The 17733-nt window shown below is 33.6% G+C and overlaps 1 protein-coding gene across 1 annotated transcript; it reads left to right on the top strand.

Moving 5' to 3' along the window:
* Window positions 1-5535: 5535 nt before the first annotated feature.
* LOC105329096 (carboxypeptidase E) lies at window positions 5536-17441 on the top strand. The gene is made up of 9 exons (XM_011430263.4): window positions 5536-5884; window positions 7185-7390; window positions 13256-13414; window positions 13513-13682; window positions 14124-14266; window positions 14450-14589; window positions 14695-14809; window positions 16141-16394; window positions 16763-17441. Exons 1-9 carry the CDS (start codon window positions 5647-5649, stop codon window positions 16847-16849), a joined length of 1512 nt encoding a protein of 503 aa, XP_011428565.3. The 5' UTR covers window positions 5536-5646; the 3' UTR covers window positions 16850-17441.
* Window positions 17442-17733: the final 292 nt, after the last annotated feature.

The raw sequence follows: 17733 nt of genomic DNA, 5'->3' as shown, positions 1-17733 counted from the left end.
AACGGTACGGTTCGCTTTGTGAACGGAACGGTTCGCTTCTTGCACGGTACGCTTTGCTAAAAATAGCTGCACGCTTTGTGAACGGTTTGCGCGCTTTATTAATGAGGTAGGCGTGGCCTGAACGCTTTGATTTTTCTCCATATAATTTTGTTTAGTTTTTGCCCGACCTACTTCAGCAAGGTGGTAATTGTGACAATAATTTTTCTTTTTTTATATGATGTATTACAAAAGAATTTCAATTGATCTATTTAAAATCAGAACGTCCATCCGTTCCCCCGTTTTTGATACGTTGCGTGAATCGTGTACTCAGTGACAACTGGGAAGCAGGGGTAATTTTAATTTTGATCAGTCTATTATTATTAGTATTTAATTTAGATTAATGTAATCATTCAGATAGATTAAAAGAACTGTTTGACTTTAATCCGATATATTTTTGTTAATTCAGCGAGCTGTCGATAATTTTACAAAGCATCTTGAGTTTTTATTTCTATACATGTACTTGAGTTGAAGTCATTAAATACTTCTAATCCATTTCATGCGCGGATCCAGAAAATTTTTCCAGGGGGGGGGGGTCCGAAGGATAATTGTGTTTGCCAGGGGGGGGTCCGAGGCATATTTTCGCGATAATTTTACTATGTAAATTTAATAAATTTTCATTTTCCAGGGGGGGGGGGGGGGTCGGGACCCCCCCGACCCCCCCTCTAGATCCGCGCATGCATTTAAAATTGCGATAACAAATTGCCCCGACTATATTCCGATATTTTCTTAGTTTAGTTTCCTTTATCGTTGTCTTGATTCTCGGCTAGTTTTTATTATTCATAATTCGTATGATCATTCTTTATTGCGTACTACTGTAGTACTATTGCCGATCGCCGATTGCCTTCGTGAATAGACGATGTAAAATTAATGGATAGATAAGAAATCTTGAAATCAACTGTTATATAGTTTTTGACACGAATTTTTATTCATTTAAATATTAATTCTATGATTTTCTGCACTTGTTTGTATACATAGATCATACCTACATCTAACCCGTCATCGCCTCTCTTTTCTGAACTAAGATCGCGTGTATAGTCAAAATATATGACTATTAGTTTTTGTTTTTCCGTTAAACTATACATGTTCATGTAACATATTTCATACGATATGTACACAACTGGATATACATTGTACACAACAAGTCAATAACTTTTATTTATATAATGGCGATATTTATCATTCTGTTGAACAAGTGTCCGCTCTTCACTGTATGCATGCGATTTAGCTGACTTACCTGTTTATATTTTATTTACCTTTTTACACACATACTTGTTGTAAACAGGACACGAAAAAATACCCGGTAATCAACAAATGAATGTTAAATGTTATAAATATATAAGAATTTATCTAGTAACAAAAATAATACGACAGCGAGGGAAAACGACTCTGATCGCCATTACATGAATTATAATCATGAAATCGGAAAGAAATTATTGGTGAATAATTTAAAATAGGAACACTCTTTTCAATAGGGATATAAGAAAACATGAAACAAAAACGTATCATTCGATAATATTCTTCTAGCCATATAGGAGGAGCCAAGTAGCACGCAGCGCGTGGCGTGATCTGTACTGTTATACTTAAACTGATTGACAGGCGAAGCACGTGGAGTCCTGAGATAAAATCCCGCTCAAATGACCGACTATAGAAACCTAAAGGGAAATTTTAAATAATAAAGTTCAGTGATAAAATTTTAATATAAGTATTATAATCAACACACAAGTTTTCTCTCTCTCTCTCTCTCTCTCTCTCTCTCTCTCTCTCTCTGAGGGTGTATGTGATTGTGTGCAAACCATTTGGAATTATTAGATTTTTATTTGTATGAATTGAATTCATTTATTTTAGACCCATGGTTTTCACAACGATTTCAACACAATGACTAAAAGTATGCACAGCGGACAATGTACATATAGATTGATCTCGACGGTTAAAATTTCGACGCTATTTCACATCACACATATAAGATTGAAAATAAATTTTAAAAGAGCTGTGTTTGTGCTTACATGTACTTGATATCTCATTCAACTATTTATGATTTAATTAATCATTTTTTTTTGGTACATTAATGTACCCGGTAAATGATATTTTTATCGCAAGTTAATATGTGAAAATCCCGCATGTATAGAGTCGCTGAATTGTTCCACGGATCCACGCGCCGATAATCTTTCGTGTAGTTGTTTGTGTCCATTTCTACAGACGGTTCTTTTGTTTTTTAGAGATTTTAAAGAAAAGCCATGAAACTAACAAAGTAGAAGTAAGATATATTCAGACTATACACACGACAGATTGTGATGAGTAACCTAACAGGTGCCCGTGGAAAGGTGTGAATACCGGCATCTCGTGTACACCTATTTAAGCGTCCAAATATACAGAGTTAGTTGTAAAGTACAATAACTGCTAAACACCAAAGAAAGACAATAACACCTGTTGTGTATAGAACCAAAGATCAGCTTCTGTACACGTGTTTCGCACGAGTGATTTTTGTTCATGTGAAATCACGACGCCATTACCAGCTATGCGGGAAATAAAGTTGAAAGTTATTTTATGGAATGCGTGTACTTTTTTTCCGTTCAATGCTTGCATTTAATGCATTAAGATTTTGTACATGTATTTATTTATAATTCATCATACATGTATGAGTGATTTTTTGTTTATTTATTGGTACATAAATAGCTCAAGAACAAATCACTCGAGTCACCGGTAATATGTGGTTGTCATTTACGTTTTCTGGGTCTGCGTAACTTAAGTCGACATTTTTTTTTAATTTAAAAAGGATATAAAATTATATATAGATATATTTCAACCTTGTTTAGCCATAGTGTATATATATATTTCTAAACAAACGCTACTTTTCTAACGTTTCGGGTAACGAGATCTCTCTCTCTCACTCTCTCTCTCTCTCTCTCTCTCTCCCGAGAATCACTTAAAGCTATGTAAAGTCCAGTATGTACCCAATGTTTCAAACATTTCATAAAAATAATCAAAATAGTATAACCACGGATTGTGTGAACGTTAATAGTTTACAATGTTTAAGAAATCGGCGATGCAAGTTTTGTCGAAAAACAAAGAAATGGTTACGGTCTAAGAAAGGAAATATTTTTGTGACTGTTTTAATAAGAATAACTGTTTTAAATCTTAGTATGTGTTATCTAATCCCGTATAAAAAATCTAGCAAAATATTGAACTTATCTGGTCAGCGATAATCTCCGTCCGTATTCATCGAAAGACATTAGGTCAATAAGCCATATATGGAAGTTGCACGCTTATTGCACGGTACGGTACGTTTTTTTGTCCGTCTGGAGGCGGGTCTTGCATAAATTATCTTGCACGCTTTTTTCACGGTACGGTTCGCTTTGTGAACGGTACGGTTCGCTTTGTGAACGGTACGGTTCGTTTTGTGAACGGTACGGTACGCTTTGTGAACGGTACGTTTCTTTTTGTGAACGGTACGGTTCGTTTCTTGCACGGAACGGTACGGTTCGTTTCAGAGGTGTAGTAGCACGTTTCAGGGTCTGTATTTTATTTTCATGTATTGTCAAATCTGGAATATACAACAATAATTTTTTGGAGTTTTACAACATTTTGAGAAGGCTTTCATATTTGAAAATTTTGAAAAAGATTATACAAAAACTGTTCTTCAGGTGAGAAATATCATTGGCCATTGGGGCTCTTGTTGTGAATTTGGCGTTCTATACTCGGATGCAATTCTGTTGACTAGAATTCTGGATAGATAGCCTAGCATTGCAGGAAAAATACATATTTTTACCACTTTTAGCGGATTTTGTTTATATTTTCATCAGAACATCAAAATTATTTAAACTATCATCTGGAGAACAACTTCTTGGAAGTCTGAGGTCAGCCCGAGCAAATCAGATGAGTTTGTTCTCTCAATGTAGCAGTATATAAAGGTAGTTTAAGAGAGAACGTACCCAGGAGAAAACGTACCCAATTCCTAGGGTACGTTTTCTACAAGAGAAAACGTACTCGAGTATGTTTTCTCTTGAAGAAAACGTACCCTAAGAATTTAAAAATCATTAACATAATGTTGAATAGTTTTAAATAGTATTAAATACTATTTTACAGCATAACTATAGAGGAATAAATGAATCTTATAGATGTATAAATTTAATAATAGCATTTTTTAAAAAATGAGTCGGTGGAATACTGGTACCAAAAAACGCGCTTTTGGATTCTGGAGAAACTTGTCATTAAATTATCTAAATTATATTGCAATAAAAACTATTTTTTCAACGGTTTCATTTATGATGAATTAATTGCCGACTAATTAAACTGCTTAGGTGATGTTTCTGCATGTGGAGATAACATAATTATTGTCTATTTGATTAATGCACGTGATTTTGTATTTTTAAAAAAGCAACAATTCAATTCAATTTTCAATTCAGTTTATTTCGCTCACACCATGGAATGGTACATGAGGTCAATCATTATATACAGTTCAAAAGTCAGAGGTACATTGTATAAATGAATAGATAAGTAGTAGATAAATAGTAAATAAGCATAAATATACAATATATACAATGAAGATAGGAAAAAGTATAATAATGGAGGACAGAGGACAAACTATTATATCAAACTGTATATTTTGATAATAATTCACAAAACTTAATAGTATTTGGCGCTGACCAGTATTTATCATCAAGATATTTACGTCTAAATGTCAATAGTTCTTTACATTCCAGAATATAATGAAATTCGTCAGCAATTTGACCAGAATTACACAGTTTACACACTCTCTGGTTACAAAGGTGTATTGTACCATCTCCCAGTCTCCACTTGGAGATGGTGATTTGAGGTTCTAAATTTCATAAAAACCTTTCTGAGCCTAAGTGGCAATATATTAATGTAATTTTCATAATTAAAAATTTTCTTAAAAATCTTGTAAATTTGCCCTTTTGAGTCATTAATGTCACTAGACCATTTTTGGATATATTGGTCTTGTAACCTTTGTTTTACAATTGTAGAAATCCACTTTACATTTACAATATTTTGTTCATACCAAATATTTGAAAAACCACACATATCTAAAATATTTTTAACACCTACAACAAATGATAATTTAGAAATTTTATACTTGAGTTCTTGTTAAAATTTTCAAAAATAAGTGTAAAGTAACATTATTTGTTTATTAAATATGTGGATAAATATATGGAATATATATTTTTTCATTGGGGCGAGTTGTCTTTACCAGGGACGTATATACTTATAGTATATATATGTAGTATATATATACGTTAGTATATATACGTCGATCCCTGCTAAGGACGAGTTGTCCTAATATTTGGGGATGAGTTGTCACTCCGGTATTTTCAGGTGTTATTTCGGTAAATATTAGCTGTCATTTCAGTAATTCGGGTTACCCGTAATAATAATTTTATTGTAATAAATTTCCATTTGAATCGCCATTTGGCTAAAACGACGCACCCATAAACACGAATAAACTCTTAGCGAACTGTCTTGCACCTGTGCAACTTTGTTTACGTCAATGTGACGTTTATAATCGATTATCATTATGCTTTATAAATTAGGAGAAAGAGTATCTAAAAATTAGGGTTGAAATATTGTGGAAAACAACAGAAAGAGAAGGATATGCGGCTAATTGCTGCTACATTTATTGCCTTGAGCATAGCCTGTAATCGTGCTTTTGAATTGAAAGACTTCACTTTTGGAGATCACGATTACAATAGTCTTTTGAATGTCTTGAACGAAACAAATAAGAAATGTCCAGATGTCAGTCGGATTTACAGTTTAGATGAAAAGACTGTGGAAGGCCGAGATTTGGTAGTCATAGAATTTACAGCAGAAAAACCTGGGACGCATTTAGCAGGTATGCTTTTTGACCCCTCTCTCTCTCTCTCTCTCTCTCTCTCTCTCTCTTTGAGCTTCTATTCTGTAAAAATAATTTAAAGTTTCATAAAAGGGTAGTATTAAATTGTATTAGAATTACAGTCAAGACTTGTAATCAAATTGCCCGAGTAAGGAATGACTTCAAAGAGTGAGAAGAATTTATAAATTTGTCAATACTGTTTAATTTATCGATTTTTTAATAATAAGATGGCATTTAAAAAAGAAATTAGTTTGAACATATTTTATTGTATATATAATATATACAAAGGGTTTGAACACAAGTTCTTTCAACTTACTAGGTTCTCACCCTAGAAAGAAATTACATGTATATAGGGACCTCTTTGGCAAACTTATTGAAGATGGCATTATATTATAAAAAATCATACATTCATTTTTCTCATAATTTCTTAATTACTTGTAATTAGATCAACCCATCACCATAACAGCTTATCTTTTAATGGATTACATGAGTCTGTTTGGGGAAGAGTCAGTTTGGGTATGACTTAATTAATTCACTTGACTCCTTGAACATGTAAAGTCTGTCCCACAAGTTATTGCTTCCATCTCTTTTGGATGATTTTTAATCAAAATACACATACCTGTGAAAGAAATACTGTTGAAATTGATAAATGGCAAAATATCCAAGATATCTTCATTGACACATTATCATTTTTCTCTCATAAAAGTTCACAGAAACGAAAACAAATTTCTTGTGGATATTTTTAATTGGAAACGTTTACATCTTTTTCACCATTCGGAACTCACTTGGAATACCTCGCACAATTTTTCAACATTATCCAGGCTATTTCATGGCTGATGGAATGCAAAATCCACATAGACTTAATATTTTGGGTTGTGTATTGAAACCTGAAAGGGTTATTAATACGTGAATGTTCATTTCTTCATAAATATTTTGTAATATACAATCTCTGTTTTGACTTAATTCTACCAATATTTTACATATGTTCACATTCATAGAAAGACATCCTAACTGAATTAGGATGTCTTTCTATGGATGTTAACATATGCAAAGTTAAACTCTGAGTATATCATGAAGTCTGATGCACATTGTTTTACTTTCAAAACTCTTTTTCAAAATTTTTTTGATTTTTTAAATGGGGTGAAATTCCCATACATCCTAAGATGTAACTTGGAAAGTCATGAGTGTAGAAAAAATTCCAACATCAGTTTTTAAATATTTTATTCAAAATCATTTATGAAATGCCCATGACAAAGGAAGAATGGATAGAATCTAATAGGTAAATATATACTGTTTGTAGGGAAGCCAGAATTTAAATATGTTGGAAACATGCATGGAAATGAGGTTGTAAGCAGAGAAGTGTTGTTGGCCCTTATAGCCTATTTATGCCAGGGATACAGAGAGCAAGACCCAGAGGTTGTATGGCTGATGGACAATACACGTATTCACATTATGCCCTCCATGAATCCTGATGGTTGGGAGCTGGCTAATTCACGCCCAAGGAAGGTGAGAGAAGTTTTAGATAATCCGTATGAAAACTAATGTACAAATTACAACAAATGTACAGGATTTACTTGCTAAATCAAGCAAATCTCTAAAGAATCGGAATTGATTTTCGTTTCATTTCATTAATTACGCTTTGTAACTTAGGGAACTATCGCCTGTATTTTGTAACTTTTACATAGCATTATCAATCAAACATAGACTTCGGTAAACAAGACAGTTGACTGTTTACCTGCGTAAAATTAGATGAATTAACAGGTACCGTACATTAATAACATACTAAAATACAATTCTATCGGTAATTCGGTATGATCTTTGCGTAATGGTTGATTAATTCATTGTGTTTAGTTAGATGCTCAGTATTTTCTTGAGTTTATAGTCAAAATAGATTAATTTTGCTGATGGAAATATCCTTACGATGTATATTTTATTAACATTTTGCAGGCATCTTTTCAAACTTTTTGTAACTTCCATTTACTGGTATAAATAGTATCATAAACAAATTGATTCCAAATATGTTTTCCATTGTCTGTAACATACATATACTGTACAATATGCATAAATAATAAGCTAAGCTCTCAAATAAATGCACAATGTACCTAATGACACAATTATCATTCCATAGAAAATGATATTTATGGAGCAGATGCAGATTGAAGCACATGGTGTCAACAAAGACTGATATGAAATAATATTTTCAACCACAGCTGTACTTTTAGTTCCTGTTTGCAGTCTATTTTACATTTTTCATTTTAAATAGGTGTTGAAACTTAGTACAGACTGCATCAATGTTCAATATTTTGAACCAAAGTTACTGGCACATGAAGTTTAAGTACACACTGAAAAAAGTTCAATATAATAAGTGCTTAAATCTTTTTGGGAGTTCAAATCCCAAAAATACAGTAACTCTGTACTTTGATAGTGAAGGTTAAAGCGTGGTTGGTAATTTTAATTTTTTTTTGAGAAAGAGTGTATTTCTGGTTTATATAAGATATATTTATGAAATATATGAAAGAATTGCAGTCCATTCATTTTTAGCTCACCTGAGCCAAAGGCTCAAGTGAGCTTTTCTGATCACAATTTGTCCGTTGTCTGTCGTTGTCGTCGTCGGCGTTGTCATCGTCGTCGGCGTTGTAAACTTTTCACATTTTCATCTTCTTCTCAAGAACCACTGGGCAGATTTCAACCAAATTTGGCACAAAGCACCATTAGGTGAAGGGGATTCAAGTTTGTTCAAATGAAGGGCCACGCCCTCTTTAAAGGGGAGATAATTGAGAATTATTGAAAATTTGTTGGTATTTTTAAAAAATCTTCTTCTCAAAAACTATTAGGCCTGAAAAGCGTAAACTTGTGTGGAGGCATCTTCAGGTATTGTAGATTCAAGTTTGTTCAAATCATGGTCCCCGGGGGTAGAGAGGGGCCACAAGAGGGGGATCAAATTTTACCTAGGAATATACCGTATTTTCCCGACGACTCGTCGATGCGGACGACTCGTCGAATTGCTCATTTTTAACCAAAATTTTAACAAAATCCTACGATACGTCGATTCAGACGACACGTCGATCTTATCACTTCAAAATGGCATATAAAACTACAGTAACATTACCAGTGTATGAAGCCACGATGTTCCCGATATTGCTACCAATTATTATCAATGATTAACATTTGAACAATTACGCTTTATACTTATGCATCATATTTTCAAATACCGGCAACATCTACAAAGTCGCTTGCATTTTAAACAATTCCCGATATCGCGTGTTATGCAAAACTAAACTTACTTTGTCAGAAATATTTTATTCCCAAGCATTAAAATAATTATCCAGTCTGACTATCGCCAGTGTATTCGCCATTACGTAACCAGCGACCTGTTGACTCGGCGCGTGGTCAATGTTTGTTTAAAAATTTCCGGTGTCATAGGCATGCACCTGTCTCGTGTCGACTTCAAAGGGGGATCTCAAGTGCAGAAAGCTTAGCAATTACTATATGATTTGATGAAACTTGTTTACTTTGTATCCAGTAATGCAGTTACACGCTATTGTTTTACATAGACACTGTTAGAAATAGATCGATCATTTGTACGACTTGATAATGACGATATACGACATATACGACATACATACGTTTCCCAAAAAAATTATCTAACAATAATAAAAGAAATGGACAATAATTAATCAATGAAATATAATCACTCTTATAACGGTACTCTTTATATACACAAGGAGTGAAATTGCCGTAAAGATCTCAGCCTTAGGGCAAGATTATTAACACAACCGGTGTCAGCCTATTGTATAAACAGTAGTATTGATTATTGCCGATTACGTATTTTAAGATTGAATTTGACCATAAAATATTTCTGATTTATACTTTCCACTAACAACTCTTTGCTAATAAAATAATTAAATTAAAAAAAAAAATATCCCCCGGATCTACTGCAATATTTTCTTCCATTCAAATTTGGTTTTAATTTTACTGCGCAATGTTATCTTCCTACTAGTGATACATAGAACCATGTGACGATGTGTTTATAAAAACGGAACGGTAAAACTTTTAATTGATTAAAGACAATGTAACATTTCTTAATAACTGTTGTTATTATTATGTATTTAAGTGTTAACAGATGAGTGAAATGATAATTATTAAAGATGAACAGTGAATTCAACAACGTAATTTTCAATCACACAGCCAACTCAAGATAATTAAAACCAAGATTTTTAATGCTATTTTTAACAATTTTCTGACCTCGAGCCTACGACAAGTCGAACAAGACAATAAGTCGGGTGCTCTGCTTCTGAGAAAAAAAATACCGACTAATCGTCGGGAAAATACGGTATATAGAAAATCTTTAAAAATCTTCTCAAAAACTATCAGGCCAGAAAAGCTCAAATTTAAATGGGAGCATCCTCAGATAGTGTAGATTCAAGTTTGTTCAAATCATGGTCCCAGGGGGTAGGGAGGGGCCACAAGAGGAGGATCAAGTTTTACATAGGAATATATAGAGAAAATCTTTAAAAATCTTCTTCTCAAAATCTATTAGGCCAGAAAAGCTCAAATTAAAATGAAAGCATCCTCAGGTAGAGTAGATTTAATTTTGTTCAAATCATGGATCCTGTGGGTAGGGTGGGGCCACAATAGGGGGATCAAGTTTTACATAGGAATATATAGAGAAAATCTTTAAAAATCTTCTTCTCAAAATCTATTAGGCCAGGAAAGCCCAAATTAAAATGGAAGCATCCTCAGGTAGTGTAGATTCAAGTTTGTTCAAATCATGGTCCCTGGGGGTAGGGCGGGGCTAAATTTTTATATATAGAGAAAATCTTTAAAAATCTTTTTCTCAAAATTATTAGGCCAGGAAAGCCCAAATTTGAGTGGAAACACCCCCAGATTGTATAGATTCAAGTTTGTTTCAATAATAGTCCAGGAGTAGGGTGAGGCCACAATGGAGAATGAATTTTTACATAGGAATATATTGAGAAAATCTTTAAAAATCTTCTTTTAAAGACTATTTGGCCAGAAAAGCTTAAACTTGTGAAGAGGCATCCTTGGGTAGTTTAAATTCAAGTTTGCAAAATCACTGTCTTTAGTGGTAGGGCGGGGACATGATGGCGGTTTGAATTTTTACATAGGAATATATAGAGAAAATCTTTAAAAATATTATGGGAAAGTTTTTGGTCCTAAACTTAGTACTTGTGAAAGCACCGGTTATGCAGATTTAAGTTTGATGAAACCATGATTCCGTAGAGAAAAGTGGGGCCATGAAATGGGGAGGGGGGGGGGGGGGTATATACGAATAGAGAAAAATCTTCTTACAGGTACAACAACAAAAGGGGCTTGGTATTTACCAAAAAAAAAAGAGGGGGATAGAAATTGGCAGATCTACTGTACTTAGTTGTCAAGATATTTTGATACTGTAATGCTAATTTGATCAGAATTAAGGCAATTGTTGCTCAGGTGAGCGATGTGGCCCCTGGGCCTCTTGTTTAGTATATTAGTTTTAAAAGTGATCAGAAAAGCTCACTTGAGCTTTCAGCTCAGGTGAGCTTTTCTGATCACCTTTTGTCCGGTGTCCGTCTGTCTGTAACCTTTTTACATTTTCGACTTCTTCTCCTGAACCACTCGGCCAATTTCAACCAAACTTGGCACAAAGCATCATTAGGTAAAGATGATTCAAGTTTGTTAAAATAAAGGGCCACACCCTATTTTAAGGGGAAATAATTAGGATTTATTGAAAATTGGGTGATATTTTTCAAAACTCACTTTGCCAGAAAAGCTGAAACTTAGCATCCTCAGATAGTGTAGATTCAAGTTTGTTCAAATCATGGTCCCCGGGGGTAAGGTTGGCCCACAATGGGGGGAGGGGTGTCAAAGTTTAGGAGTATATAGAGTTAATCTTTAAGAATCTTCTAGTCAAATAAGATTTAGCCAGAAAAACTGAAACTTGTGTGGAAGCACCCTCAGATAGTGTAGATTCAAGTTTGTTCAAATCATGGACCCTGGGGGTAAGGTGGATCCACAATGGGGGTTGAAGTTTTACATAGAAATATATAGAGTTAATCTTTAAAAAGCTTCCTCTCAAAAACCATTTGTGCAGAAAAGCTGAAACTTGTGTGGAAGCATCCTCAGATATTATAGAAATCATGGTCCCCGGTGGTAAGATGGGGCCACAATGAGGGGGGGGGGGGTCAAAGTTTAATAGTATATAGAGTTAATCTTTAAGAATCTTCTAGTCAAATACCATTTGGCCAGAAAAGCTGAAACTTGTGTGGAAGCATCCTCAGATAGTGTAGATTCAAGTTTGTACAAGTCATAAACCCAGGGGGTAAGGTGGGGCCACAATGGGGGGTCGAAGTTTAACATAGAAATATATAGAGTTAATCTTTGAAAATCTCCTACTCCAAAACCATTGGGCCAGAAAAGCTGAAACTTGTGTGGAAGCATCCTCAAATAGTGCAGATTCAAGTTTCCTCAAATCATGGTCCCTGGGGGTAAGATGTGGCCACAATTGGGGGTAAAATTTTTACATAGGAATATAAAGAGAAATTTTATTTTAAATCTTCTACTCAGAACACAACTGGCCAGAAAAGCTGTAACTTGTGTGAAGCATCATCAGGTAGGGTAGATTCAAGTTTGGTCAAATTATGATCCCTGGGGGTGGGGTAGGAGTACAATAGGGACCGGTTAAATCTTTACAAAGGAATATATTGAATTTTCTTAGAAAAGATGCAACATTAGTGAAAGCAACATTAGCCAGTGTAGATTAAAATTTGCAAAATCATATTTTTCAGGAGTAGGATGGAGCCACATGGGGTGGGGTCCAATTTACAAAGGAAAACATTTTATATTCACCAAAACTCAAATGTTAATATATGGTTTTACTTTTATGCAAGCATTTTGACATATTTTTGATTCTTTAAAATTGTTTGGACGTTGGCCTCTGGACATTTCTTTGGCTTCACAAGTTTGATGTAGGTTTATATCTCATTTGATTTAGATCTTCTTGAGAACTGTAACGCTCAATATGTGAAATGACTATACTGTGACAAAAAGGGATCAATCATAAACAGAATATCCAGGGAAAAAATTGATTTTTTTAAATACAGGATATGTTAGACAACATTGTCCACATTTTTTGGTATATTACTCCATAAAGCTGATTTTATGATGCCTATTGTTGCTCAGGTGAGCAATATGGTCAATTGGCCTCTTGTTTTAATATTGATTGCATGATTATTCAAAAGTTAATACTGAACTAATTAGTGTTATATTTCTGATATTACTGTATTGAATTGAATTGAATTAATTGGAAACTTGCCTTTCATTTTGTGAATATTTGAATTAAAATGTACTTTGTGATATTTTTTATTTAAGAATGGTCAGAAGCCATGGTTGGATGGCAGGGCTAATGCAAATGAGGTTGATTTAAACAGAAACTTCCCAGAGGTTGACAAGCTGGAATATAAATATGAAAAACTGGAGGGTGGACTTAACAACCACATTATGTCACTCAGCAAGGCACTCGGCAAAACGGTATCCTACCAGTTTTATTGTTAAATTCCATGCCAAGTACATACATCAGTAGTTTTTTGTTCGTATAAATTGAAAATACTGATGTTTTGATGTTTCAGAACCTTGCTCCAGAGACCCGAGCGGTCATTAAATGGTTGTACTCTATCCCCTTTGTACTGTCATCTAATCTGCATGGTGGAGATTTGGTGGCTAATTATCCATATGACGAATCTCGTGATGACAGAAAGACCTCACAATATTCAGCCTCACCAGATGATGGCTTGTTCAGGTAATTAACAGCAGTTACTTTTGCTTTCATGGTTCAGAAATATGATACTGTGGAATCATTTAAATTCGTGGGGGCCAATTTTCGTGGATTGTGAACTATTTGCTTATTCGCGGGGATGTAATTTTGTGGATGCGCCGGTTTTCAGTTTCAGTAACAAAGATAACTCTTTTGAAATTTGTTTTTGTTGAGGATGTAAATTCGTGGGGGAGGGCTACCCTCAAATACCATGAAAATTGAGCCACCACGAATTCTAATGATTCTACAGTATCAGCCAAGTAAAAACCAACTTTTTTTTTATAACATCTTTAATTGTTTTTCGTGGTGTTATTGATATTAACTAATGATTTTCTTATTCAGCATTTATAGCATATAACATGCATTTATTAATTCGTTACGGTAAGAAAATTAGTTGAGAATTTTATGTGTATACATTTATTGCAGATTCTTGGCCAAGTCTTACTCTAAATACCATCTCACTATGTCAGATCCATCGAGAAAACCATGTGACATGTCAGGTGACCTTGAACTGCCAGAGTTCAAGGATGGCATTACCAATGGTGCAAAGTGGTACTCAGTAGCTGGAGGTATGGGAATTCAATAAAAGTTGGCTCTTGGTTTTTTTTTAACCAATGTTGATGAACAATATAGACACCGTTGATAACAAGTTAACAACTTAAGATAGAATAAGCTAAAGACTTATAAAAAGAATGAATACATTATATGGTATATTAAAATATAAGGGTACTAATGTATGAATCTGTTATCAGGTATGCAAGATTTCAACTACCTGGCGACTAACTGCTTTGAAACTACCTTGGAGTTGGGTTGCAATAAATTCCCTTATCCTGAGGAGGAGAAGAATTATTGGGAAGAGAACAAAGCAGCTCTCCTCAACTACATGTTTCAAGTACTAATCAAAACAATTACCTACAAACTGTTTTCCGAGGCAGATAGAAATTTACTTTGTTAACATAAGTTTACCTTGTTACATGTATTAAACTTTTTTAAATAGGTGCATATTGGTATTAAGGGGTTGATACAGTCAGGTGGGAAGAGAGTGGGTAATGCTACCATCAAGGTGATGAACATGCCATCTGGATCTCCTATCAAACATGATGTTCTTTCAGGTAAAGACTAGCATTCAAAACTACCGTTTATTGAAGGTGTACTTGTACTGTTGTGAAAAGACTCCTTAAAATTTATATAAAATATAATTAAACTTGTAGAAATTTTTGTACAAATTAATAAGAGGGGGGTATTTAAGCTATACATGTTTTAATTTGCGTCAATTTTGAATGACAGTAAAAACGCATGTGTGTGTTTACTTAGAAAAGTTATCTCTATTCTGTAAATTACATGTCGTTACAAATAAAATTTCAATTGTTTATTTTACTAATAAATATATTGGTGAAGGAAGAGCGAAACTTACCTCATTGTGCATGTCCACAGGAATTCAGGTGGCCAGAATTGTTTGGCTAATAACATATCCGTCTCGATTTTGTGTATACTTAACAGTTGTTAATTTGAAATATATACATGTATTATGAGTATAATACCTTTGTCATTTACAGTACCATTACTTTTGAATGTTTAAATAGGACAACACTCACATGAACTCAAAATAGCCCATAGAGAAAATACATAAGCCTACAGCATAGTTCTGTATATGGATGAACATGCTCACACAATTTTGTTTTGCTTTCTTTTGTTCGTAATCGTTTATAGGACAAAGGACTATATATGATATGGGCCTAAAATGGCCCCCTGAAATGAACATCATCATTTTTCTGTAGTTCTTTGTTCTCTTTGTACACGCATACATGTTACTACAGTTATTTTATAATTTCCCTATTGACCCAAATGCCCACAATTTAGAAAATGACATTACAAGGTTTACCTTTTTCTGCAATTTTTCCATTTTTAGCATTAAAAAGCTTGTTTTTAAACAATTTTTCTTTCAGATAACATTGAGCACATGCTTGAACAAACAAAATATTTTTTTCAGAGGTGTGTGTATCCAAGACTAATAAGGGACAAAAATATTTTCCTTGTTCAAAGTGTCTCTCCTATATTTCCCGTTTGAAAAAAGATTAGAAAATTTTTAACTATCAATTTTTGAATGATTTTGATTAAGGTACCTCACTACACCCACACCTATACTTTTTTAAGACACTACGGCGATTTAAATGTTTTGTTAAACTGTTTATATCATTCATTTGGGTTGTATATTGTTGTAGCTCAGTGGTTAAAGTATTGGGTTTTTTTTAACCGCAGATTATGAGTTCGAATCCGTCTGGAGCTTTTGTTCATGTTAACTGAATTAAATTTTTGAAAATGTAATTTTTCATCCAAATATCACATTTCTTGTCACCACCAAGCAAGTTGTTGATATTGTAAAAGTGACCACCTGATCAAAAGATTACATGTATCTATTTTTTTAAATTTTATGTTAATGCAGGGAAACAGGGCGACTACTATCGTCTATTGCTGGATGGAGACTACAAGGTCAGAGTTGTTGCTGAAGGATTCCACCCAGAAGAACGTTGCGTCACTGTGGCTAATAAACAGATGCAACAAGCTCAGGCTGTGAACTTTGATCTCACCCCTTCTAATAAAGAGAGAACAAAAGGGCAAACTGGTTGCATTCCCACCAAACAATTGGATCTTAGTAGTGGAACAGAGCAGTTTCTTCAAGATTCTTTGTATGACAAGGTAAGATTGGACGAAAAGGTACCTTATTGCCTGTAATCACAACATCTTAGGTTTAATATTTGCTTGGTCTTAAAAGTGTTTTCAATTGAAGAAAGCTTTGTCGTAAGTTGTTTGATATTTAAAATGAATATAGAAAATTACACAACATTTTCGGCATCTATGCTAGTAAGATGACTTTTCAAGGCATCCAAACAAAGGATGATGTGAAATACAGGCCCTTGTAAATGGAGAAAAAAGTGTTTGAATTTCTGTTGGAGAGTCATTGAAAGTTCTTACTTTCCACAAAGATTGTTTATGATATGTGAATATGTATTTTAAACACTAGAAAATGTACAATGTGAAGAAAAGCTTTTGTATTTTTTTTTCAGCTTTATGGAGACTATGTATACAACACTAAAGACTACCAACTGTACAACTATTTACAAAGGATACTCAAGTCTGTAACTGGAAATTAGTCTCTCAGGATTCAAGTCAACTTTTGCTGTCGTATAGGTCTACAAACTTTCTCCTTAATCAGGATGGTGATTTTCTGTCAAGACCCTCAACATTTCCAAAGGACAAAGAAGCTCCAAAACATTATTCTTTTTTCATATTTTAGGAAAGAAGCTGAATTGTAAATTACAGTTAAACTTTGGTATATCAAACATTTATAACTCAAATTGCATGAGTATCTTGGAGTTAGTTGGCTGTCCCTATTGTTTTTACTGTATCAATGATAAGATAATCCAGTATGTTGAACATGAACATCTTGAATATCCGGCTAATCTTGATATAGATTGTCATTCTCAAGTGTTCAAATCATATGCTACATGTATTTGTCAAAGTCCAATAATTAAGTTCACCATTTCATTGCTTTCATAGTGTTCCTCACTCCAGCAAAACTAAAGATACCAAAGTTTAACTGTATCCCCATGCATAATTGAATGTTTCATAATATTTTGATATGTTTTTGACATATTTGTTTTAGAAACTTGTCTCCTTTAATTTATTGTGATACTGGAAATCCTTTACAAGTTTAACAAGTTGTTGAAAAAGCATTTTTCAAATTTTTTTTCTTCTTATTTTTGATTATGATTAAATATTTTACTAAAGGGTATGATATATTTTAAGTGCAATATGTTTATTGATGTTAAGGCATTTATTTGTTGTTTTTCCCATAAGGTGGTAAAACAAAATTGGGACCAAGAACAAAAGATGTAACATCCAGCAATAGTGGAACAAGTTTGATTCATAAAGACAAATTTTGATAAGCCTTAAAAAAAATCCTTTACCTTTTATATTGTTGTTTTATTGTTATGAAGAGAAAACTTTGGGTTTTTGGACATAGATGTTTAGTTTT

Source organism: Magallana gigas, chromosome 7 (assembly GCF_963853765.1).
Source record: "Magallana gigas chromosome 7, xbMagGiga1.1, whole genome shotgun sequence".
NCBI lineage: Eukaryota > Metazoa > Mollusca > Bivalvia > Ostreida > Ostreidae > Magallana > Magallana gigas.
This window is presented reverse-complemented; position numbering and strand designations above follow the sequence as displayed.

Bases quoted from the DNA above. Each gene is read 5' to 3' on its own strand.
- LOC105329096 (XM_011430263.4), top strand. From the start codon at position 5,647: ATGCGGCTAATTGCTGCTACATTTATTGCCTTGAGCATAGCCTGTAAT. The intron at 5,885-7,184 runs GTATGCTTTTTG...TACTGTTTGTAG, and splicing joins ACCTGGGACGCATTTAGCAG to GGAAGCCAGAATTTAAATAT. The intron at 13,683-14,123 runs GTAATTAACAGC...CATTTATTGCAG, and splicing joins CCAGATGATGGCTTGTTCAG to ATTCTTGGCCAAGTCTTACT.